We start from the raw sequence: 26,002 nt of genomic DNA, 5'->3' as shown, positions 1-26,002 counted from the left end.
CGATTGGAACGTGCGATCCCGTGAAACGACGACTGTATATCGAATGATGTTTGTATGTGTGTTTTTGTATGTGGGACGACGATTGGCTTGCACCTCTCACACTCTCTTTCTCTTTCTCACGCCTTCGCGGTTTACGTCTTGCTTTCATGCCTTCGGGCGGCTGTAACTTGTGTTTTTAAATACGCGAGTGCGGGGGAGGACTCCACGGTTCTTCGGCCCAGGGGGGTGGCGAACTAATTTATATGCATTATAATGTGGAAATCTACATTTTTAATTCGATAATGAATTCAGGCATAACACGAGTTTGATTTTTGTGTACAATCTGATTTAAACAATATTGGAAATAAATTATGGAAAGGCCATGCTGCCTTGTCGGTCAGGGGGGAATTGGCATAATTGATTAGAGTGTAATTGATAGGCTGCAAGGAACAACACTCACCGAAATGGTCAACGATGCAAGTGGACTTCTTGGTTTCGTATGGTGCCATTTATTCCCGTCATTTGTTTCTATTTCAGTAGATAATTCTAACTTATCCCAGTTACTATTAGGCAGTCAAAAAAGTCCTGCGGTATTTTTTTTGAATTTTCATTTGTTCATAAAATTAGTTACAATCATCTGTTTTAAGTCAAATATGCGCCGTTTTGTTCGATGACTTGTTCCCAACGAGATGCCAACTTCATAATACCCCTGTTGTAGAAGCTCGCTTCCTTATTGGCAAAAAAACTCGGATAGCCAATTTTCACAGGCCTCTTTTGTGGCTAACTTCTGACTACCTAGCTCGTTCGCCATGGACAAAAACAGGTGGTAGTCACTTGGTGCAAGGTCCGGACTATACGGCGGATGCAAAAGAACCTCCCATCCGAGCTCCCGGAGCTTCTGGCGCGTCACCAAAGAAGTGTTTGGCCTGGCGTTGTCCTGATGGAAGACAATGCGGCCTCTGTTTATCAAAGATGGCCTCTTCTTCATGAGTGCTACCTTCAAGCAGTCCAGTTGTTGGCAGTACAGGTCCGAATTGAGCGTTTGGCCATAGGGAAGCAGCTCATAACAGATGATTCCTTGACAATCCCACCAAACACACAGCAGAACCTTCATGGCCGTTAATGAGGGCTTGGCCACCGTCTGAGCCGCTTCAGCGGGCTTCGACCACGACCGTTTGCGCTTCACGTTGTAGTAAGTGACCCACTTTTCATCGCCAGTCACCATCCGCTTCAGAAACGGGTCGATTTTGTTGCAATTCAGCAGCGATTCACATGCGTCGATACGGTCAAAGATGTTTTTTTGCGTCAACGTGTGTGGCACCCATACATCGAGCTTCTTTGTGAATCCAAGCTTCTTCAAATGGTTAATAACGGTTTGATGACTTATCCCCAGCTCTTGGCCGATGCTACGGCTGCTACTATGCCGGTCTTTCTCGGCTAATTCAGCGATTTTGTCGCAATTTTCGACGACAGGCCTTCCGGAGCATGGCGCATCTTTGACGACCTCTACACCAGAACAAAAATGTTGAAACCATCGTTGTGCGGTGGAAATGGAAACTGTCCATAAACTGCACAAATTTTATTGGCAGCTTGAGATGCATTTTTGCCTTTGTCATAGTAGTACTGTAAAATATGTCGGATTTTCTCTTTATTTTGCTCCATATTTGCGACACTATAACTCACGAACGACTTAACCAAACAAAACACTGTCAAGGACTATATTATAGCGCAAAATACCTTTCCAACAAGCTATAGTATGACTCGATACAATGAATACAACTAGAACTACGCGCTTACAACGACACCTCGCGGAAATACCGCAGGACTTTTTTGACAGCCTAATATATTCATTGCCATGCGATTCGTACTCTTCTTGCACCGTTCAACTACAGAGCGTTTCAAAAAAATTCTAGGATCCAAAAGACACTTTATTTAACATCTATAAATTTACTAGCCTGTAATTCCTGGACAAGAGTTGTATACCTTGTGCAATCGACAGATCGCCCCAAAGGATTGCAAATTTAAAAACAAAATATAGGGAGTGGCGTCCAAGACACGACCGCATTGTTGACGTATGTATACTAAATTTTCCATTCGATTCGCTTCGTATATTTTTTTTAGAATGAAACAAAATTTGCAAATTTCATCTCTAGTAACGCAGCGAATTACCCAAGGAAACGATGAATAGCCGACTGCATACTGTGAGTCCACGGCAGTGATGAGTAAAAGAAAAGTCATCAATGCAGGTGCTCTCCAAGTCTATTTTGAATAATTTCCACGTCAGATTTCCCGAACCTTCAGATGGTTGCAATTTCTTCTTTACGGACGATACTACAAATGCAATAAAAGAGAGAAGTCCGATGGACCTCTATTCATCAGGTTCAGACCGGTGGTTTAGAAATGCTTTGTATAAAGTGACCAGATGGTCAGAGGTCTAACGCGGGACACAAAAAACAAAACGTTATGCATATACGTTTTGTGAACATAAACCATAGTTTAGCGAGTCTAAACTGATCTGTATTATTTCTTTCTAAGTATCGGCACTCATTTGTGATTTTTCGGTGGTTTAGATTTTAATTACGCCTGAAAATCACGCACTCAATCAGAGAATTTACGCCTGGCAAGCACGATTCAAATTCTACAATTTTCTTCAAATTACCGAATGGAATGCTCGAAAATTCCAATTCATTTTTAATCGAGTGTTAACGTATGCATTTCAAAAAATGGACTAATTTTGGATTGCGATGAAAGATAATTTAATGGAACAAATTTTCCTTAAATCTTACGTTTATTAAGCCTACAACAAAAATAATTCAAGGCTGTTTTATTGCAGCAGCAAGACTGTCAAGCAACTTAATGGTTTTTTCATACTGCAAGCTCCACCCCATAGCGAAGGATTTGGACATCCTGAGGCACTTTGTGTCCGCCAGGTATAGCCGATCTGATATTTACAACATCATCTCCCTGCCGCTCCTTAAGCCGGGAGATCGAAGCAACCGGCCAAACGGTGTCAGACGGGACCGGCCGTATCTGAGCAGCAGGCAATCACCCAGAAGGAGTAGAGTAGGTGCTGGTGAAAAACTTCTTTCCGGCGAAAGATGTGAAAAACTTATTTTTCACTGGTGAAAAATTTCTTTTCGTGCTCATAATGAAAGACGAGATGTACTTGATGCTAGAATTCAACGAATGGCAGGGGACCGGGTACTTTACGTTCCCCAGGTAAGCGATGACGTCGAATATATCATCCACATCAAGTTCTCGAAGAAGGTCCTTCTCTGACAGAAGGGAATGTCCAAGCCGCTCTTCTTTCGAGTCATATGGTGAACGGGGAGATATATAGTACGAAGTGCTTGCCGAAAGTTGTGAAGGTGGTGTGGTCTTTATATCGAACCTGGGATCAGCCCATTATGCCAAAATATCACTGGAGGATGGAGCGGCTGGAGATAAACATTGCCACGAAGACCGCCAACCTTCCCAACATTCCCCAGCTGCGACCGATAGAAAACTTTTGGGCGAATGGCTAAAATGGAGAGACAGTCGACCACCAAAGCCACTAAAAGGTAAAAGAACACGCCGACATACAACTTTTCATCGGCCATGGTTGAGGATCCGTCCAACTTCCGTAAGATCGCCCAGCGTTTCATTCAAGGTACTTTATCAAACAACCCTGCCTCTCCCTGTCGGGTACACACTAGTTCTTCCGGCTTATTTATAATGATAAACCCTTACTGAGCTAGGGGACCAAATATGAACTTTTTGTCTGACTTACGTTGGTCCCTGTGGATCAATAGGGGACTTTTATAAAAATCATTTTCCAATTTCCAAAATTTTTCCAAAACCAGCTCAACGTGTTAATCTTTGGATGCATTAGAAGCGCTCTTGAACAGTCTGCCAAATACAAGTTTTTTTTTTAGGTTCATCCATTTAAGAGAATCAACATGATCAAATTGTTTCGTGTCCCCTAAAATCTTCACATGACAAATTCGGCTTTATTGCATTTGCTTGATTAGTTTTCGAGTTATGCAGAAATTTGTTTTTCGTTTATATGACAGCCCACCCTAAGAGAGAGGGGAAGAGTGTCGAACCACCATAGAAACATTTATTGCATCCTAAAACCTCCACATATCAAGTTTGGTTTCGTTTGTTTGATTAATTCTCGAGTAATGCAAAAAATTGTGTTTAATTTGTATGGCAGCCCCCTCCAAGAGAGGGGGAGGAGTATCTAACCACCAAATTTGTGTTTCATTTGTATGGCAGCCCCACCATAGAGACATTTGTCGTACCCTAAAACCTCAATATGCCTAATTTCGTTTCATTCTCTTGATTAATTCCCGAGTGATGTAGAAATTTGTGATTAATTTGTATGGCAGCCTCCCTTAGAGAGGGGGGAGGGGTCTCAAACTATCACGAAAACCTTCCCCGGCCCCAAAAACCCCTACATACCAATTTTCATGTTGATCGGTTCAGTAGTTTCCGAGTCAGACAGACAGACAGACAGAAATCCGTTTTTATATATATAGATTTTCAAAAACATTTGTTTCCACCATTTTTTACATATATTTGATTTTTTTTTTTTTTTTAATCAAAACATAAATAATTTCAAATATTTTATCCTTTGATCAACATTTTGTAGTTCTTATAGTTTTGGAGTGAGTTTTTTTTAAGACTTTAGTTTTTTCGAAAAATCTTAACTTAAAAACTATAAGCCTTACAAAGTGTTGGTTATAGCATGAAATGTAGGAAATCATTTGAATGTTTGTTAAAAAAAATATCAAACGATTTTAAAAAAACAAATTATATTGAAACAAAATATTTTATTTTGAAAAATAAAATGATTTTTTCTCTAAACATGTTTTTTTAAATTCTGAACAAAAAATAAATGAGTAGCCAATATAATTACCAACGAGGCATCCATACATCGAAAAAAGTGCACTGCTATAGGGGAAGAGTTTTTAATAACAACAACTTTTTCATGTTTTCTTCGATAAGTTACTACATATTAATGCATAACTCGTAAGATTTTAGTGTGTAAATTATCGCAGCTGACATATTTACAAAACTTTTTTTTCTTTTCAGCTTGACGTGTTGCTAACATGTTAAACGCGAGAATTTACACAAAAAAAATTTACTACAGGCAAACCTTTCGTATAAAAAAATCGTGCAAAACTTCACCAGCAGCTTTAAAAAATCGTGTTCGGTACACATATTGAAAAAAACTTTTTTTGTGCGGTGGATAGGGACCGCATAAAAAAAGATTCCCCCAATAAAATAACTCAATTTCCTTTTGTTTCCCTGCTTTGCGATGGGACATTTTGCCTTTTTGGTTGCGCGTGGCTGTTTTGTGCTTTTAGATGCATGTCGAAACGTGTTGCTGTTAGAAATCATGTCATGCAAAAACGTAGAAAAACTTAGAGCATCTGATGAGAGGAGGGGAATGATTTCAGAAGTGGATAATTGAGACGCAAATATGCTTTTTCGCACTGAAATGCATAAAAACTATCGAAAAAAACGAAATGGACGATAACTTCGTCAAGTATGGTTCTTTTCATAAACCGCAAAAGGGGGTCTTCGTAGCCACTTGGTTACGCGTTCGCTTACTAAGCGATCGATCGTGAGTTCAAACTCAGGGCCCTCAATTGACCATCTTTGTGTTGTTATAGAATAACTACGTCCACGCAACCATCATCATCAGCTATGGAGATCGATCCACGGTGGAACAAAGATCGATTCATCCATGCAACTGCTCTGCTCTGCAAGAAACATCGGGCTGCTGTTCTATAAATAACCCAACAATGATCAATATCAACTGTCTCCGCTGTCCGGTCTGCTGAACAACAACAGGCAACAGTAAAGACTGTGTCGGCATTGCTCATGATAGCTTCACCCAAGGGAATGTATTCTTGCTCGCGCCGCTTCTGTCGATTGTGTAATGATACTGAATGAAGTACTTATGACTGAAGATTTTCCGTAAAGAAATCTCTTCTGATCTGCTCAGAATAGGAAGGCGAGTTTCTTGGCATAAAAATTGCTACTAAGTACAGATGAACTTCATTTATCTTCGGTTATCCGCGGAAGCGAGTTCCATAATATTTATATAGGCCTTTGTCAGTGAGGGGTGGGCTCTGGCTCCTTTTTTTGCCGTGGCCTTTACATTTTCTGACAACTGGTGTACACGACTTTGCAAAGAGATAGTTTAATAAATTATTATTGTATTGATAAAACATAGTTTTCATGCCGAAATATCTTTTTTTTTATGTGTCCGCATCTCATTTTAGTCCGCGGATAATCGAGGTTCTGCTGTACTAAAAGAATGACACAAATAATACTACTTTGAGACGGCAAACGCTAGGAACGTTAGGAACGTTAGTACCATTGAAGAAGAAGGTGGAGGCTGTCGCATGAACGGTGTATGTCGACGATGAACTTGTTTCTTCTTCGAATCACAATTTCTCGCATCGCTGTGCAATCGTTTACCATGATTCCAGCAACGTTTTCAACTACATGCGCATTGACTCTACTCACGTGCTATCCGCATTTTATCAGAATTGATGACAATAGCGCGATTGTCACCTTGCAATCCGAGCACGTGTGATTTGAAGAATTTCAATAATTCTTAATTCATTCAATGATGGTGATGCACCTAGCTTTAGGTGAATTGAAGTTAGTTACGCATGTGTGGACAAAAGATCGATGAAGGGGATGTAGTGCCATCTGTTATTGAGCTGAAATCACAACTAAGATTAGGGGATGAGGGGCAAAATTTGAGGTTATCTGATTTTTTTGAAAGCCAAATTGATTCAGAATTTTGTTCTTTGCGTAGGGCCACCCTTATCTGTATTCAATATATGGTAATTGGTATCCTGGCGGTATAATATATAGTTTACGACCTATTCTCGTGATCACCAAGTTTGTTGTGTATTATTTCATTAAAATCGGTTGAGCCGTTTTGGAGGAGTTCGATAACGAACATCGAACACGAGATTTATATATATATATATATATATATATATATATATATATATATATATATATATATATATATATATATATACTAGCTAACCCGGCAAACTTCGTCCCGCCCATTTACTTGATTAATTCTCGAGTAATGCAGAAATTTGTGTTTTATTTGTTTGGCAGCCACCCCTAAGAGAGGGGGGAGGGGTATCTAATCACTATAGAAACATTCATTGCACCCTAAAGTTTCCATATGCCTAATTTGGTTTAATTTGCTTGATTAATTCTCGGGTAATGCAAAAATTTGTGTTTCATTTGTACGGCAGCCCCCTCTAAGAGAGGGGGAAGGAGTATCTTAACACCATAGAAACATTTATTGCATCCTAAAACCTCCACATGCCAAATTTGGTTTCATTTGCTTGATTAATTCTCGAGTAATGCAGAAACTTGTGTTTCATTTGTATGGCAGCCCCCCCTTTGAGTGGGGGAAGGACTGTCTAACCATCATAGAAACATTTATTGCACCCTAAAACTTTCACATGCCAACTTTGGTTTCGTTTGATTGATTAATTTCCGAGTAATGCAAAAAATTGTGTTTCATTTGTATGGCAGCCCCCTCTAAGAGAGGGGGAAGGAGTTTCTTATCACCATAGAAACATTTATTGCATCCTAAAACCTCCACATGCCAAATTTGGTTTCATTTGCTTGATTAATTCTCGAGTAATGCAGAAATTTGTGTTTCATTTGTATGGCAGCCCCCCCTTTGAGTGGGGGAAGGACTGTCTAACCATCATAGAAACATTTATTGCACCCTAGAACTTTCACATGCCAACTTTGGTTTCGTTTGCTTGGTTAATTTCCGAGTAATGCAGAAATTTGTGTTTCATTTGTATGGCAGCCCCCCCTTAGAGAGGGGGGAGGGGTCTCAAAATATCACGAAAACCTTCCCCGGCCCCAAAAACCCCTACATACCAATTTTCATGTCGATCGGTTCAGTAGTTTCCATATATATATATATATATATATATATATATATATATATATATATATATATATATATATATATATATATATATATATATATATATATATATATATATATATATATATATATATATATATATATATATATATATATATATATATATATATATATATAAGTTACATAACTTACGTTCGGGAGGTGATATATTTGAAATAAAAGAGATGTTGTTCTCTTGAAGCTAAAATACCAACTGATTTTTATTCATCATTACATTTTACTCCTAACTTCCTATTTCTACCTGTTTGTTCTATATTTCCCTATCGATCCTTCGATCCTTTTTATTGCTGCTATTATCGGCATTGTGTTGTGTTTTCCCTGAATGTGAGATACTGCTAATGATCTAAATCGTTTATTGCTATTTCGGTCCTTATTGTTCGTTGCTTATCTTTGCTGTCTAACTACGGTGTGGCAAACATTGTCATTGTTTATTTAGGATCGTTTCCTTATTTTCTAAAAGTTCGAGAGCAACTGCTTGTTGTTGTTGTATCTGTTGTAGGGCTCTGAGTTGTTCGAGCGGGCACTGCTTATCTTCAGGTAAATTTGGAGTCGTGTTCATCCCAGGGTTGACACTTCGGGGGTTAAGGTTGGTCTCGTAGTTAACTTATATATATATATATATATATATATATATATATATATATATATATATATATATATATATATATATATATATATTGATAGTTTGGTGTTTATAAAAATCCGGTATGCTGATATGCTAGATATATTTTTTTGAGAATTTAACAAAAACTACGATGTTGGGAAAAATTTATTGAGGTTCTTACAATGTTTTTTCAGTGTATTTAAAAAATGGTATTTTTTGTAGTATTAGAGGTTTAGGTTAGAATTTTTGTAAAAAAAAAGTGCAAATTTTAGAATGCCTAAAAAATATTTTCCATTTGATAGAGACAATGTAGGCTTTATTGTGTCGAAATTTTTTTTTAATTTCTTTTTTTTTATATTTTATTTTTAAACTTTATTTACAATTTTTTCGATCAGGATTTTTTTTTCTGTGTGTACTTTTTTAGCAGAACTGCACATTATATCCTATAACTTTGCTTAAGACACCATTTCGTTCAAATTACCTAGCGGTATAATATATAGTTTACGACCTATTCTCATGACTACCAAGTTTTTGTGTATAATTTCATTAAAATCGGTTGAGCCGTTTCGGAGGAGTTCGACTACGAACATCGTGGCACGAGATTTTTATATATATTGATAACAATCCAATTGACACTTAGTTTATCACCGAATCACTCAATTCATTGCCGCATCTGCGACGTATCGATACTAATTATTCTTCACTTCTCATTTTGTTCCACACTTGGTAGCATTTCAATAAATTCAATAGCGTATACTGGTGACACAAGAAGCTTAGTGCAATCAACGTTTGATCCCAATGAGTTAACGATCACCAACTCCAATAGCTAGGAACGACTCGGCATCGCTCTGGTTTTCTCGTAAAAAATGGTTCAACACCACTGTACAGCATGCTCTTAACATTCCAAGCGCTACGACTGTCATTTTTCCCGTGACAGGATAATGGTTAAACTTCAAACCGATCTACCAACAAACAAACAAACAAACGGTGGGCAAAAAAAACATCATTACTGCAACAACTTGTTTCATCAGCTCAACTAGAAATTAAGAGAAGTAAATACGAAACTGAACGTAACAATAACTGTGTGTCGCTTGGAGGTTATGCTGTTGTCGTCTGTTAGTTTTTCCTCCTCTCCCACCTCCCAGCTCAACCTCTCAAGCTGGGAGCTGGGTAGAATCATGCTCTGCCACCACACATGTGTCACAAGATTGCATGTTTGCTGTCAGGTAAAAGTTGCCCGGCTCCCGGTTTAAAGGAGAGTGGTGAGCAAACGGCTAGCAATCTACACTCACTTCCTCCCTCTGCACTCGCAATCCGTAATCGTCCGGTACAATATGGGGACCGATGTGCATTGTGGTGCCAACAGGTAATCGAACGGGAACCAAGGCGCAGTCCCTCTGGCTGTGTGGTCACGTGAAGGCGCATGGTGAAGTGGTACAAATTGGATGAATTGTGTTCCGACGATCAGCCGGATTCGCACCGCGCGCTCATATCTCTCCGTATTTTCGTTGCATTAATCCAGTCTCCTCGACCCCCTTCCCCCTCCTAATCAGCGCGGGCACTTTCGCGAAATGCACACGAGATGAATCGATGGAAAGGAATCCGTAGGTTTGGTCCCGCGTTAATTCATAAATCAGGCGTGGGTTACTAATTTCCTTAATTAACGCAAGCATCGTGCAAGTGCAGTGGACACCGCCATCGGTGGCGTGATGGCGCAATCATGGCGGAGGCACCTCTACGGAACCAAGGAGGCAAGAGAAAGATCGCTTTTCTCTGCATTTGTTCGTTTGTTTATCTTTGCCTCGGGGCACCAACTCCCAACAACTAATCATATTTTCTCGTTTTCGTTCTAATTTCAGCAGCGTAAGCTGTCACCGACATGGGCAGTGAGCATTACTGCTTGAGGTGGAACAATCATCAATCCAACCTGTTAGGGGTGTTTAGCCAATTGCTGCAGGACGAGAGTCTGGTGGACGTAACACTAGCTTGCTCAGAGGGCGCCTCCATCAGAGCCCACAAGGTAAGTTCGATTTGTTTGGAATGTTGGAATACGAACATCGGCTAAGAAAAATCGACACAAGGTTAATCACTTCATCGAGTCTCTTGTGACCGCGCCGCTACCGTCTCCCTTGAATCGCACACGCCTCAATACACGGTCATTAGGGGGGCAAAAGAAAGACTGCAAATTGTGGTCTCCAAGGTGGATCATTTGTTTTAATTACGCGGGGCCACACGTTGGACCGGACGAAGTGTGTGTAAGCCCGCGCAGTGTCGAGGTGTTGACAATAATTGCTGTCATTAAAAATCAATATTGAAACGCTGAACGTTTCTCTATCGCCAGTGAGAAAAAAAAATACTCAAATATTTCACCCTTGAAATGAAGTTTTCATTCGCTCGCTCGAGCGAACTGAATCGCCGCTGATCATAACTCAAATCTACCGGTAGCCAAAACAACGGCCGCTCCCTCTCAGCGGGACCACTTGCGTTGTTTTTCCGTACCCTCGTATATTGACTCACTCGCCACCAGGGTTGCCAATGTTCCAGTTTAAACTGGATTCTTCCAATTTTTTGAAATATTCTTTTTTTTATATGAGGGACTCAAAAGGAAAGAAGTATTAATGACATGTTCGATTTTCTCTCCATCGATTTTTTTTGATCATAACTTAACTGCAAACATATTCCCAGCTTATTTGACAATGTGGAACGATAGGTCAGAACCTCAATGATCGGTTTCTATAGCAAAATCAAATTAGAACGTTTTTGCAGCTGAGTTATTCACGAAGGAAAAAGTCCATGAAGAGAAAATCGATCACGTCACTTACATCCCTTTCATTCTAAGCTCTTCATATGTGTGCTACAGTTTACCCATTATAAGTGAGGGGTTCAGAAGGAAAAGGGTGTAAGTGATTTAATCGATTTTCGCTTCATCAACTTTTTCTTTAGTTAATAACTCAATTGCAAAAACGTTACAATTCGAGTTGGCTATAGAATCCGATAGATATGTTCTGATCTATTCACCTCATTGTCGAATACAGCTGGTAATGCGTTTGCAGATAAGTTATGACCAAAAGAAAGAGTCGATGTAGGGAAATCGATGATGTCACTTACACCCCTTTCATTATGAGCCTCTCATGTAAAATAAATTTTCAATGTGTAAATCTGCTCCCTCCCTCACTCTTCCTACCCCTGTGGAAACAGGGGAAAAACATTTTTCTGAATATAACCTCCACAAAACGAAGAATATGAATAGGCTGGGGAACATTATGATGAAAAGTGTACTGGTCACGAAAAACTACGTTTATTTCCACGGAATATAACCACACAAGGAAACAATGTAACGTTTGTATTTGTTAGAATGAATGTTTTATCAAATAATTGGTGTTAACCCCTTCCCGTATTATTTAATACGTCACATATCAAGTGATTTCACTAGCCTGCTGAGCGTTCTAGCGCCCATTGTTATTCAAGTACCCACGAGTGAGACTCGACGTTGTACGGGAAAGGGTTAATTCCTAACACGGCATATAGGAAACCTTCTATCACTAAACTTTTTATATTATTTAATAGCGTACCCAAGTAGTAACGTCCTACACTGTCCCTGAATTTATATAAATATCAGATATTCTAGGGCCTCCAACACATTCTGAAGTTCAGACCAATTGATATACCATTTCAACCACGACTGGTGACTGGTAGATGTTCATAGCAAAAAATCTTATCCAAAATGGTTCATTGAGCCCACGTGCTATGTTGGCTTTGAGTTTATCAAAAAAAAAATTAAAAAAGTTGAGGGGTCTGTGTCTCGAGATAGGGGCGGAAACTTGAAGTAGGACTTTGAGGACAATTGCTTTTGAATTGAATTTTGGAGCTCATCAAACATATGCATCTACAAAGTTCTCCATATCCTTGTATTGGCAGTTTTTAAAGACGTTATCTAATTAGCACTTTTTTTTAATTACTGAAGAAAGAAAATGTGTTTTCCTAATATATAAAAATCTCGTGTCACGGTGTTTGTGACCTAGCTTCTTCAAAACGATTCGATCGATTTTAATGATTTTTTTGTGTATACAAAGCGGACTCGATTATTTACAGTCTCCGATTTCTTGTCACTGTATATAATCCTTTCAAAAAAAAATCATTTATTCTTATGCATATATTTTTCGGCTTTAAAAAATATAAAAGAAGAATTAAATTTTTCATTCGTCCCTCTAAAGTCATGAAATACCTTTCTCACACGTGGAGCCGATCTGGCGTAGTGGTAAAATCTATACCTCTCACGCAAAGATCATGAGTTCAATTCTCACTCCCGACATTCTTCCAAAAATGAAAGCAAAAGTGACGAACCAGCCGAAATGTGTTGAATGTCACTATAATAGAGAAAAAAAACCTTTCCCACACAAAAAATCCGAATTCTTTCAAGAGGTGATAGAGGATCATATTTCATGGAAAAAAAAACCTTCTACGCGCATATGTTCGAATGTCAACAGGTTTTAATGTGAGGTTTTAATTTAAAAATTTCATTACGTAGGACAATTATGTTGCTTCCATTTGAAGGATGAGAAAATTTAATACAGGAAACAGTTATGAAACTTCCAAAGTAGTAGTTTAAAGAAGTTCTTTTAGTTTTTTTAGAAGTGAAAAACTTAAAAGTTAATGGTTTTTATGGTGTTACTAGCTGACCCGGTAAACGTTGTTCTGCCATATAAATTATTTCTAGTGTATATTTTGTTCGTTGGTAAAAAATAACTAATTGCAAGAGTATTTGAATGTCTCAACGATCTATAAAATTAATGGAATGTGATCGATAAACTAGATCGAACGAAACAATTTGAACGAAAATGTGTTCGAAGTTTATGCTGTCGAAAATGAGGAGTATTCAAATCGATATTCTGAACTGAACACAGCCATATTACTTCCTTTATTCACGAATTTGCATATGTATTTAATGCACTTGACCGAACTGAAGAATTCAGCATTAATAGGAGCATTGAATATTTTGCTCAGCTGAAGCGAATATGGCACTACCCAACAATTTTTAATGTCAATGTCAATGTGTGATCGCGTCGTTAGAATTTTTTTTTTTTTTTTTTTTTGAAAAGCGATTGGTACCTTTTCCATCTACCATTCAAGGCAAAGAACACTGCAGGGGCCATGAACCATTTTTGTGGTAACAATATCAAACAGTCACGCATATTCCGGAATACGGTTGGTTTGAAACTCGATAGGACTTCACGATTAGGTCGAAATCGACTTTTGCATTCTGAAATTCGTTCGACACAAATTTAATGGTTGTTTGCCAATATAGAATTCTTTCCTTGATGAAAAAAAAGTCCAAATAATTCAGCCGTACTCATATTGGACCGGACTTCGTTCTTTGTTGAACACACGCGCTGTAATACTATGACAATGTATTGCATTTTGGCCTGAAATAGCAATGGCTGTGTCGGCGTTGCTCATGATAACGTCTTGTTGGTGAATGTATTTTGTGGTTTTAAGAATTTCAATAATTTATGGTGCCCTTCAAAAAGACATCCAGCTTGCCGGCGATGCATCTGGTTTTAGACGAATTGAAGTTACTAGCGCATGCGTGAATGAAAGTACGATGAAGCAAACGTTGCACCATCTTTCAGTTAGCAACCTGAATAAATTCGATCTATTTGAAAGAGGACCGACGGTTAAACTATTTGGATATTATTTATACAAAAATGCAAAATCGCTGTTCAAAAGGTGAAAATTTTAAGTGTTGTATATATTCTTGGAGATCAAATTGAAAATAAAACAAAAAATTAGATTTTTTTTGCGTAGGGCCATCATAATCGGTATTAAATATACGACAATCGGCACCCTAGTGGTATCACGTATAGTGTACAACCTATTCTCATGTTTATCAAGTTTTTTGTGCATTATTTCATCACTACCGGTCGAGCCGTTTCGGAGAAGTTTGACCACAGACACGACGAGATTTATATATATATATATATATATATATATATATATATATATATATATATATATATATATATATATATATATATATATATATATGATGATACCATCCCATGTATATGTATATTTATATATATATATATATATATATATATATATATATATATATATATATATATGGTCAGCAGTGATTTCACCATTCATTGAAATTTGAATGAACGAACCGTAAAACAGTTCAGTTGCTCTAAAGCTCTCACACTAACGTACCGAGCAACTGCTGTTCGCGCTGAAGATACCACACGAGAAATAAAAGTGAGAACGATTGTGTCCATCCATATGTGCTGAAGAATTTGTACTCATAACGCTAAAAAGTCGTGAGACTATTTGGAAAAGAGTCTAGCAATTGTTTTTTATCCCCTGAACGTAGGCTGTAAGCAGTATATTTGGTTCAGTAGCATATGAGATTCACGTGCCAGTTTGCAGTTGAATCATTCAAATTCAGTGTGTGCTACTGAATTTGAATGCAAATAATTCCTCAAGCGTATTTCATTTGAGCCAGCTAGAACCTATATTTTAGAAATGCGCGCGAGATCGTCGACATTATTTTGAAGCAGATTCATAAGGCGCTCCTTCATATGTTTTGAGTTTAAGTTTATGTGAATATAATGTGATGATTGGGTGAGCGATGCAATGTTCGATAAATTATAAGATATTTTCATTCTCACTTGAATTACCGTATAATTATCTTTAATGATATTTCATAACTTTACGTTCATACGTTATATACTGGATTGATATGTAATATTACTCCTTCCACCAAGAAATTTACGGTAGACAACACTGTACATATTTGCTGTATTTCGCTGTACGAGGAATGTATTCACGTGAATAAAGCAAGCAGTAAACTTACCTCAAAACTTTCTGAAATCGAATTTATTGCAATATCGTGTAATAGGAACGATATAATGTATTTTCTAACAAACTTGTCTATGTCTTTCTGTAACTTCGATTATGTTTTTAATAAAAACGCGCATCGATAATGACAAGTTTTATCAACAAATCGTTTAAAAGTTAAATGTTTAGATTTGTACTCTTGGAATTATTGCTTGAAATAACAATCAATTGTTTTGAAACTACTATGCGAAGCAGTATGTAGTTGTTGTTCTGGACATCGCGTATAGCAGTTTCTCTATAGTTTTCAACAGCGTTTCATACTTTCTTACAGTTTCGAAATTTGCTAATATACATTACGAACTTTTTACGAACTTTGAACTGTATATAATCGAATTCTGTTTTTTATCGAGTCAAAAACATTGTTCTATTCGTTTTTTATGCATATATTTTCGTTTTTTTAATATAAAAGTAAAATTTAATTTTTTGATTCCTTCCATTTCCTTAAAGTCACACCTTTCTCATACGAAAAAAATAAATTTATTCAGAATCTCTCAGGAGATGATAGATGATCATATTTGATGAGAAAAATCGTTCTACGCATATGTTTGAATTTCAACAATGACAGAGTTATAGAACTTTTTGTTGTTTCAGACTCTGATGCCTCTAACTGGATCTACATTAAAAAGTACGCTAAAGAATAATGTACTGGAACATCTGAATTAGTGTATTTAAATAACATTTTGGAAGTGAAAAACTTAAAAGTTGGTAATTTTCAATATGTCATTATTAGTTTTATCCCAGAAATTCATATTAAACATTATTGTTTCTATCGATTGGATTAAAGTTCTCTAGTTCTCTACAAGTTGTTCTTCGACACCCAACTTCTGTCTTTCTTAATTTTGCTGCAATATCGATAGAAAATAATCCTGGTAAAAACTCAACTAAATCTTCAAAAGTCACGATTTTCACCCCACTGTACTTATAATAGGCACTTATATTTCACCTTAACGTTAAAAGGTAACTTTTTTTTTCGAAATAAGTCATATTCGAAATATAAAAAAAAATATTTCTCTTTCAAACTGTATACAGTTTCGAGTCCAAAATTGTATATCGAATAACTTTTTTGGGTCAGGTTTGTCAAGTTGTGCCTTTCATCAAACTCTACCATGCCTAATAGAAGTATAAGGAATGGCTTTGTTCTGATACTGTATATAAGTTTATGTCAATACATGCAACACCAAAGCGCTTATCTTCGCGTACTAAAGCTTTTTACTTTATAAAAAGCGCCAGTTTCCGGTTTGCAGTTGAAAAGGAAAATGTAATCCGTGTTACATTCCTAAATGAAACAACATAGCCCTACTATTGAAGTTCAAAAATTATGATGATTTTCTGAAAAACCTATTTGGGTGGAGATAATTCGAGCCTAAAACCATTGTTAGGTAGATTAACTTGTTATAAATAGAATATTTGAACTACCATAATAGTTCAAGTTTCATATTATTACCTGAAAGATACGTAACGTTCAAATAAAACGTTACGACATTAAAAGTTTAATAAACTTCACGTTTAAGCCTAGTAGTTTGCTGTGAATAAAATAAATGCGAAACTAGAAAAATGCTTCAATCCAATTCTCCTCCCGTGCACCATATGTGCAGCCAAGGCTCGGCCACAGCACGCTAAGAGAGCACAAGCGCCTGTATTTAGTTTACAGCTGTGAGTGGATGACGTCCACAAGCAGAGATGCCAACCTTCCTGATTTTTCAGGATTTCCCAGACTTTTTAGCATGCTCCCTGATATCCTGATGAACACTCAATTTATCCTGATTTTCCTGAAATGATCCTGATTTTCCCTGATTTTTGTACTCTGTACATTATTCGTAATAAATGTACTGGTTTGCATGCCAAGTTTTCTGTCCTGATAGTTCTCCGGTTCGCATTTGTATATGTCTAACATTAAATTATACTTTTTACTTAACCTTTTTTATCTCTACCCTCAATTGTTTCGTGTCTTCCCAAAACAGTGCTAGAAATTTTCAAATTTTCATTGCTTTATTGTAATGTGATAATGTGTATGTAGATGTATCCCTAGTGTTATTGATGTAGGAATACGTTTAGAGTGTAAAATTACTCAAGAGAAAAATTTTGAATTCACAGTCAATATAAAAAGATATTATATGTAATTTGTTCGTCTGATTCAAAGTAGAATAAACTTTAATGATGGGACTATGGTAAATATATCTATAACCGCACTAAATATCATAAAAATTAGGGAAAAATCCACTGCTGGTCTTCCACTGCTGGTATGCTTTCCTCGTTCGTTGAGTTAAGATTTATTCCAAGCATGGATTATGAATACAGTGTAAATTTAAATATTGTTTTTTCTGTAATTGTGTGTAGTGATGCTGCATGTTTTTCGGAAAAAATATAAACGATCAAAATGTCAGGCAAAACACTAGCATTTCCGCTTATGCGAGTATTTATACCATGCTTATTAATTCTTTTACATATCATGTCTTCGCCCGAAGAAAAATATACTCTATTTGTGGTGGGATTTGGAATGGATTCTGTATTATGAGCAACTACCAAGCAACCTGTTTCTCACATGTATGGCTCGCAGCAGTTTTCGACAAGGAAGCAAACATGTTCTGGAAGGATAGAATATTTAAGCTGAGTGAAAGATGGAGAAAAATTGTAAAACAGAACTTTGATCGAAAATGATGTTTTTGTTTTCCCAAAAATCGACATTAACTTTTCGGACAACCCAATATGAGCTATCCTGATTTATCCTGATTTTTATTTTCATTCTTCCTGATTTTTTCAAATTATGGTTGGCAACCCTGTCCACAAGTATGTATCATAGCGAATAGAAGAAAGAATGAGCTTAGAATGCTCGAGCTCCTCTTTTAAAATTCAAGCTTCGGATGTTGATGGTTCACCGATGTCGATGGCTGTGAATCAAGGCAATTCGCCTGGCACCGTAGTGTTGAAAGGTTCAAAGGGAGCAACGTACATGAATGAGAAAACGAATGAAGGGCATAGGCTCATATTCAGTTCATTCAAAATCCAAGCACTGCTGGTCAGAATTATAGGCAGTTCAATGAACTTCATGAAAATTGAAGACTTTAAGTTTCAATATTTGGCGATCCACGAGCCTTTATAACTCTGTTGATGCGGCTTGGAATAGAATTGACCAGTTTTTGGCAATGGTTTTGTGTGTAATTTGACCAAATATTCATGATGGCTTCTTTGAGTTCAATCCGGTTTCGTATTTGATAATTCTGCAGCTGATTATCCATATCCTTCCAAATGGTCTCAATTGGATTGAGATCTGGGCTAGTTGGAGGCCAATCCAGAACAGGAATTTGATGGTTTTGAAACCATTGCATTGATTTCTTGGCCTTATACCAGGGAGCGTTGTCTTGTTGAAAGTACCATTGGTCATCAACACGACCGAAAGTCTCTTCGAGATACGGTTCAAGGACACTGGAGATGGTTTCAATATATCGAATGGCATTCAATCTTCCTTCATAAGAAATCAATGGACCAATTCCTTTTGAGGAAAAGCAGCCTCACACACTGACTTGTTGTCGCGTTTGAAAGCTGAATGGTTTGTCACATTCTTCAGCTGTGCGTCTCACAAATACGCGATTTTTTTCTGTTGATTACTTCGAAGTGGGACTCATCGCTAAAAGCAACACGACCCCATTGATTTTGGCCCCAATCTGCATGTTTGCGACACCATTCCGGACGTGTTTTGATTTGCTTTTTATTCCGGAAAGGGCACCGTTTTTGTGTGTAGCTATGTAGTCCGCTGTCATTGAGCCGTCGTCGAACTGTTCGGGCACTTACTTGCTTCCCAACTGCATGATTCCATTCACCGGCCAAAGCACGACTGGATGCTATTCGGTTCTGCTTGTTCAGTCTTTTCAAATGACGGTCATCAGCCGAGGTGGTCATCCTTTTGCGTCCTTGACCGGGTTCAGTCTTGAGAGACTTGCCGGCTTTCAATTTGAGGTTTACATTTCTGATGAAATGATACGATACATGAACCGTCTTGACAATTTCCGATGGTCTTGTTCCACTTTTGAGCAGATGGGCGACTAACGCGCGCATTTCTGGATCAACAGACTTGCGACCCATCTCAAATCTTTGAAGACGAACTTTACACTGAATGATCGATGGATCCAACAACACACACCAAACACAAAACTAATGTCAGCACAAATACACAAATAAGGGATTTGACAGACTTCAACGTCAGCTTTCCTTTGTTCAATTCAAATTGACGGTTACTGCCTATAATTTTGTCCAAGCTTCAACAGACCTCTGGAAACTTAAAAAGTATAGATTAAAACCCATCTATGCATGAAATGCTCAGTGAATAGTCACGTGGACTATTGCTTTAGTTGAAAAAGTAGCAAAGAGTTCAAAATTGTATTAACTTTCTTGCAGAAATAATCGTTTAATGTAAGTGTGGCAACGACTGCCTATAATTCTGGCCAGTACTGTATATATATATATATATATATATATATATATATATATATATATATATATATATATATATATATATATATATATATATATATATATATATATATATATATTATAGCAAACTTCGTCCCGCCCATTTACTTGATTAATTCTCGAGTAATGCAGAAATTTGTGTTTTATTTGTATGGCAGCCACCCCTAACAGAGGGGGGAGGGGTATCTAACCACCATAGAAACATTCATTGCACCCTAAAGTTTCCATATGCCTAATTTGGTTTAATTTGCTTGATTAATTCTCGGGTAATGCAAAAATTGGTGTTTCATTTGTACGGCAGCCCCCTCTAAGAGAGGGGGAAGGAGTTTCTTAACACCATAAAAACATTTATTGCATCCTAAAACCTCCACATGCCAAATTTGGTTACATTTGCTTGATTAATTCTCGAGTAATGCAGAAATTTTTGTTTCATTTGTATGGCAGCCCCCCCTTTGAGTGGGGGAAGGACTGTCTAACCATCATAGAAACATTTATTGCACCCTAAAACTTTCACATGCCAACTTTGGTTTCGTTTGCTTTGTTAATTTCCGAGTAATGCAGAAATTTGTGTTTCATTTGTATGGCAGCCCCCCCTTAGAGAGGGGGGAGGGGTCTCAAAATATCACGAAAACCTTCCCCGGCCCCAAAAACCCCTACATACCAATTTTCATGTCGATCGGTTCAGTAGTTTCCGAGTCTATAAGAATCAGACAGACAGACAGACATCACTCCATTTTTATATATATAGATAGATAGATAGATAGATGTGATCAATTTTAGTCAATTTTATCAATTCTTTCTAATCATTTTAAATATTCTCCCAAGTATTGTATCGTTCTAATTTGAGTTAAGTCAAACTCAACGATCTATAGACGACGCAAATCTGATCATGGTCGAAAATGATTCAAAATAATATGATTTTATTGTTGCTTCTTCTTCTTAAATGGCGTTAACGTTCCCTATGGAACTTTTGCCGTCTCAACGTATGCATTAACTAGCGTCATTTATTAATGCACGCCTTGAATGTATTTCGAGGGGCAAGCTCTAAAATACGCGTGACCACAGTGCAAGTCGAAAGAGATTTCTTTGACGAAAAATCCCCCGGCCAGGACGGGAGTCGAACCCTAACACCAGTCTTCCGAAAAACACTTACACATGTCCACGCGATGTGAAAATTCCATGTTTTTGTTTGAATTCAAACATGATTTTCGCTAGTGTTGAATGTCTATCCCGAACACGAACAATGATACACAAACATAAACATTTGAAAACCAACACGATGTTCATAATTCAAGAACATCATGTACAAACATATCACCCGAAGTCGCAGTATTCATTGCTTTCGTTTCGTTTCTTTTCATACACGGAAAGAAATTATTCATCCCAAAACATTTCTACGTAGAATACTTTTTCACAGAAACGAACTTGAAATTTAGTTTGCATTACAAAAGTTGCACGAACTAAGAGGCTATGAGTTCATGCATATTTTGCAAGTCTGATTAAATAATCCTTAGTTTCGTGCAAAGAAAACATTTTCTAAATAGAAAGAAGCTTTCTATGAGAATTTTTTTTTGCGTGCATGTTGGCATTTAAAGTCTGGGGAACCGACTGCACAGCGGGCGACATCGTACAAATCCTGACCAAAAAAAATACAAAAAAAAAATAGTTGTAGATGCAACCTTCAGCGGCACACAGCAGAACCAGCAGAGAAATTTCAGCGGCTAAAACACACCATTAATTTCTAAAAGTTATCACAAACTGATTGAAGGAAAAAACTAAATGCTACACTTACACTGCACGACATATGCTATGTATGCATGCGATTGCATCATCCTTTCTTTTTCTCTTCCTCGCTCGATTTATAGCTCGGCAGTATTGACCATTTGTATTCCAGCCAAAATTGTTGCTCCCGTAGTCGAGTGGTTAGCGTCACGCCTAACATGTCACTGCTGAATAATTATTGTGCTTTATGTTCGATTAACATTAAAGAAATATTGTAATCATAATTTGTTGTGGGTAACTAAACATCTCCGCCACGCTCTATTCTGTTTTAGCACTAGTTAAAATAGCTAATAATAGCGAATGTTACATGGATTCAATATATAAATTGATGCGTCCACTTAATTATGATATTAATAGTGAAAAACTCTGATATCAATCGACGTTTATTTTGTTCAGAACAGATAAAGAGGTTTATTCTATTTGCCCAATATTTTAGACGAAGCACCCATTGTAATGATAGGAAAGCATTTTTTCCATGTCAACATACCAACACACCACGCGTTGAGTGGTGGTGGTGTGGTGTCCGATTCGCTTCTTCTACTTTACGCACTGCCTGTGCTTGGGGTGAAAATGCAAGAGAAACTGTACACCATGTTCGAACATCATGTGAAACATTGGGATTAAACATCGTATGTCCAAACATACTACGAATACAAACATGTCACATTTTCAAACATAGGTACGAAAAAATCATGTTTGTATTCAAACACAAAACTGCGAACAGCAGCGTGGACATGTTTATCCCGGACGCAGTGTTTTTTGTGAAACATGGAAGACTGCCGAACACCCGGCATGATAATGTGAAACGCTAACCACTCGGCCACGGGTGCACTATTTTATTGTTGCTACATATTATTTTTTTATTACTTAAATCTACTATAGACACATAAACTATACTATGTACTACGTTTACGTTGGTTAAGTAAATTCATCTGCAAGCAGTCGACATCAGATACCGAATACTCCATCCCACTTCCACTTCGACGCAGCTCTGGTTCTTATTGAAAAAAAAATCTATCCTCCACCAAGAAGCAATCGATGATACCATCCCAGGGCAAGGACAAGTAGCGGAACTCGTCCTCGTCGAACGCCGGCATTTGATTGTATCCAGCGAGGTAGCGCTCCAGCGATCGACAGGGTTTCGATATGTCTCTTTTTCAAATCCACTTCCCATATTACGCAGAAACGGGCGTTTTCGTGTCGTCCGACACTTTATGTAGTTTGATCGTTCTCTGCATCGGCACGTTCCGTGAGGGATGAGAAAATTGAACTGATTGCAGGTTCTATTAAGCTAAGCTAATCTGTGAAAAATGTCTCAAGCAAAATCGAATTTACCACAACCAGGGTTCGAGTTCATAGACCGAGGCCAGCAGCAACAAGAAGCGACCGGTTTTGTCAGCACAACACCAGCCGTGTAGATCATTCGAAAGATCTCAGTAAGATTCACCTTGGTAAATTGGTAACGTTTCGGGCGCAATTTCAAAACTGGAATGATGATTTTCTTAGCGGTTGCCACAAATGAAAATCATCGGAGTTAGTTTTAAATCATGCCGTTATTTTGGTGAGTCCACTGTACGTCAAACTTTGATAAATTAAAAGGGGTTCAACAACGGTTCAACGGTTCATTGAAAATGTTAAATTGTTAAACTCCGGAAGGAAACGGGAAAGCTCGAAATAATTTAACTCAAAAGATAAATTTTGGGCAGTACGAAGTACGCCGGGTCAGCTAGCTGTATGTAAAAATATTGACAGTTCTGCAATTTTGCGACGACTTGTATCAGCGATTTATGGACATGAGCCAGTAAATACGAAATTGTTCGAGTGTTACCCTAATAAAACCGTATTTTCTAGAGATTCTATAGAAAAATATCTTCAAATATTGTTTCACAGTTATAGAGTAGTAAACGCCATTCTCTGCTCGAATGATTGATTAACTCATGGTTTATTCCGTCGTTTTATGAACTACATAATAATTTCAAAGGAAATTCTATTTTGCAAGCAACGGATTGGGTGAAACAATCATTTCTTCCTAAAAAAAACGATTTTACAGGATCCAGTTTTCTCAAGAACAATCTTTCAATTTTTTAAAAATATTATTGGCAACCCTGCTCTTCACAGTTTCATCGATGCGAAGGTGCATGTAATGATGCGTTGATGATCTTCCCGCAGAATGCAACGCAGGGCACGGACCCCATCGCACGGTCAACGATGATTGGTTGCAATCGGTGCACAAAGATACCGCCGTGTGACTTTTGACTCCCTTCCTGCGGTGCGAATACACGATTATGTGATTGCTGCTGCTGCCCTCTCGGGCCCGCGCGCGCGCTGTTTGTCCCTCACAAACGACGAGTCTATTGGTTGGACAAGCTATGATTTATAGGTTTCGCAGCGGGGACCTCCTGCGAGAGAGAAGACCTTCAATTGCCCCTCGCACCAGGAGCTTCGTCGTTTTTTTCCCACACCCAAACACAGGTCAATGGGGGATCGAATGCGAAATGCATTCGCGATCCTCCATAAGCGCAAGATTTCAAACCAGGAGAAATTATCAAATTTCCTCTTCTTGTATGATTCGATCGCTCAATCCGACAGAATGCGCTTCCAAACAGTTTACCACCGTTTGTTTATTTTTTTTTTCAACCATTCGCGCAGAACTCCCTCCGGAGGCTATGGCGGCCGTTGGATGGTTGGTCTCAATTTCGCGTTTTGTCGTCGCCTGTCGTGTACTTTGGTTGTACGCTGTCGTGTTTGCTCTCATTCCACATGCCAGATACTGCGTGGAACGTCGACGATGGCGACGACGACGACGACAACAACGCATCCTATTGGCGAGGAACGCTCGGTAAAACGGTAGAAGGGAAGTGAATGTGCATCCGAGAAGACGACACTTTCGGTGTGTATTACAATCCGGCAGCTCACTGTGGGCTGCTGCTGTTGTTGTTACAGTCGTCCAGCAGTGCCACCGTGTGTTAGCCAGAGCTACGATGCGTGGGAGTAACGCAGTGATATTGTGGGTCGAGTGACGATTGGCATTTGATTAGGTGCCTAGCAGGATGAGGAAGGAATTTTCTAAGCTGGAAATTTTTTCCTCGTGTAACTTTGCTACGGCTTATGCAGAGTATTTCCATGCCAAATTAGCCGAAAACAACCGATTCTGACTCGAACGTCTTCGAGTTTTGAAATATTTGTAAATATGGTGGCCGCTATCCCAAATAACAATTTTCATTATCATATGGTCAATTTTAATTGCAAAAAATTTGTTTTATAAATCCACGTATCCCAAACATTGATTTTTTTTCAAATAATCAAAGCTCGAAATCTAGATGTCTGATTGAAATATGAGGTTCGACAAAAATGTTTGATAGTGATCTGACAGAAAAAAAAACTAAAAATTCTCAAAAATTTTACCCTTTGCGGTCGTATTAAATTTGGACATGGGTGTCGTACTGGTCGGAATTATTTTTTTTTATAAGAGCTATGACAAACAGAGGATCTTATTTCAATGTATCTCATTCTCGTAACTGATGTGTTTGAGTTGCTGTGTCATAGTTCGACTCGAATGAAATCGATCTATGGAAATGTGGCAACCTCGCCTCGATGAAAAATAGAAGTTGTGTAGCAATTTACTCTCTATCAGATTAGCAGACCGAAAGCAATTTTACATTGTTAGCATTTTAATGAAGATTATTACTTCATGTTATTTGAATACATAGATGATATAGTCCTGACTCTAACTCAACTTTTTTCCCTATATGTTTTAACTAAATTTTCGCTAAAACTTTACCCATAATATAAAAACATTATCAGACACAATTTTTGTACACGATTTTTACCCACTTGCAGAAATTGTGTTACTGTGTTACATACAAAACATATAGCTGATTTCCATCAATATTTTTCGTTTTAAAAGCATGTTTATTCCACCCAAAACTCCGTTTCTATTTTTACAGGAATCGAACACGAAGCCCAATGTCGTCTATGTTAAATTGCCAAGCATTATCACATTATTACAACCTGATCGGACTTGATTCGACCGGATTACAGAATGAAAAATGCGATCCGTTCGAGTTATCCTGACTCGATCGTATTTCAGAATACGGTTGAGTAGTTGATCAAATTTCCATAACAATGCATTGCGTTTCAGCCTGGCAATAGCAAATGCTGTGTGGGCGTTGCTTTTGATAGCTTCTCGTAGGTGAATTTATTCGTCCTCATGCTGCTTCTGTCGATTGATTCGCAGGAATCGCAGTCGTTCGCCCCCTACGGCTCGGCGAACA

At 37.9% G+C, this 26,002-nt stretch overlaps 1 protein-coding gene across 23 annotated transcripts in view; it reads left to right on the top strand.

Annotated features, from left to right (window-relative positions):
* LOC129770692 (protein tramtrack, beta isoform) overlaps positions 1-26,002 on the top strand; it is a 618,642-nt gene that overhangs the window by 368,464 nt on the left and 224,176 nt on the right. For 19 of the 23 annotated variants that reach the window (XM_055773826.1, XM_055773801.1, XM_055773773.1 and 16 more), the window contains one exon: positions 10,439-10,599. In XM_055773826.1, coding sequence (XP_055629801.1) covers positions 10,459-10,599 — 141 coding nt within the window. In that variant the 5' untranslated portion in view covers positions 10,439-10,458. The remainder of the gene's footprint in view (positions 1-10,438; positions 10,600-26,002) is intronic. The other 4 variants (XM_055773754.1, XM_055773745.1, XM_055773783.1 and 1 more) reach the window with 1 other exon arrangement.

This window comes from Toxorhynchites rutilus, chromosome 1, assembly GCF_029784135.1.
Source record: "Toxorhynchites rutilus septentrionalis strain SRP chromosome 1, ASM2978413v1, whole genome shotgun sequence".
Taxonomy (NCBI): Eukaryota; Metazoa; Arthropoda; class Insecta; order Diptera; family Culicidae; genus Toxorhynchites; species Toxorhynchites rutilus.
This window is presented reverse-complemented; position numbering and strand designations above follow the sequence as displayed.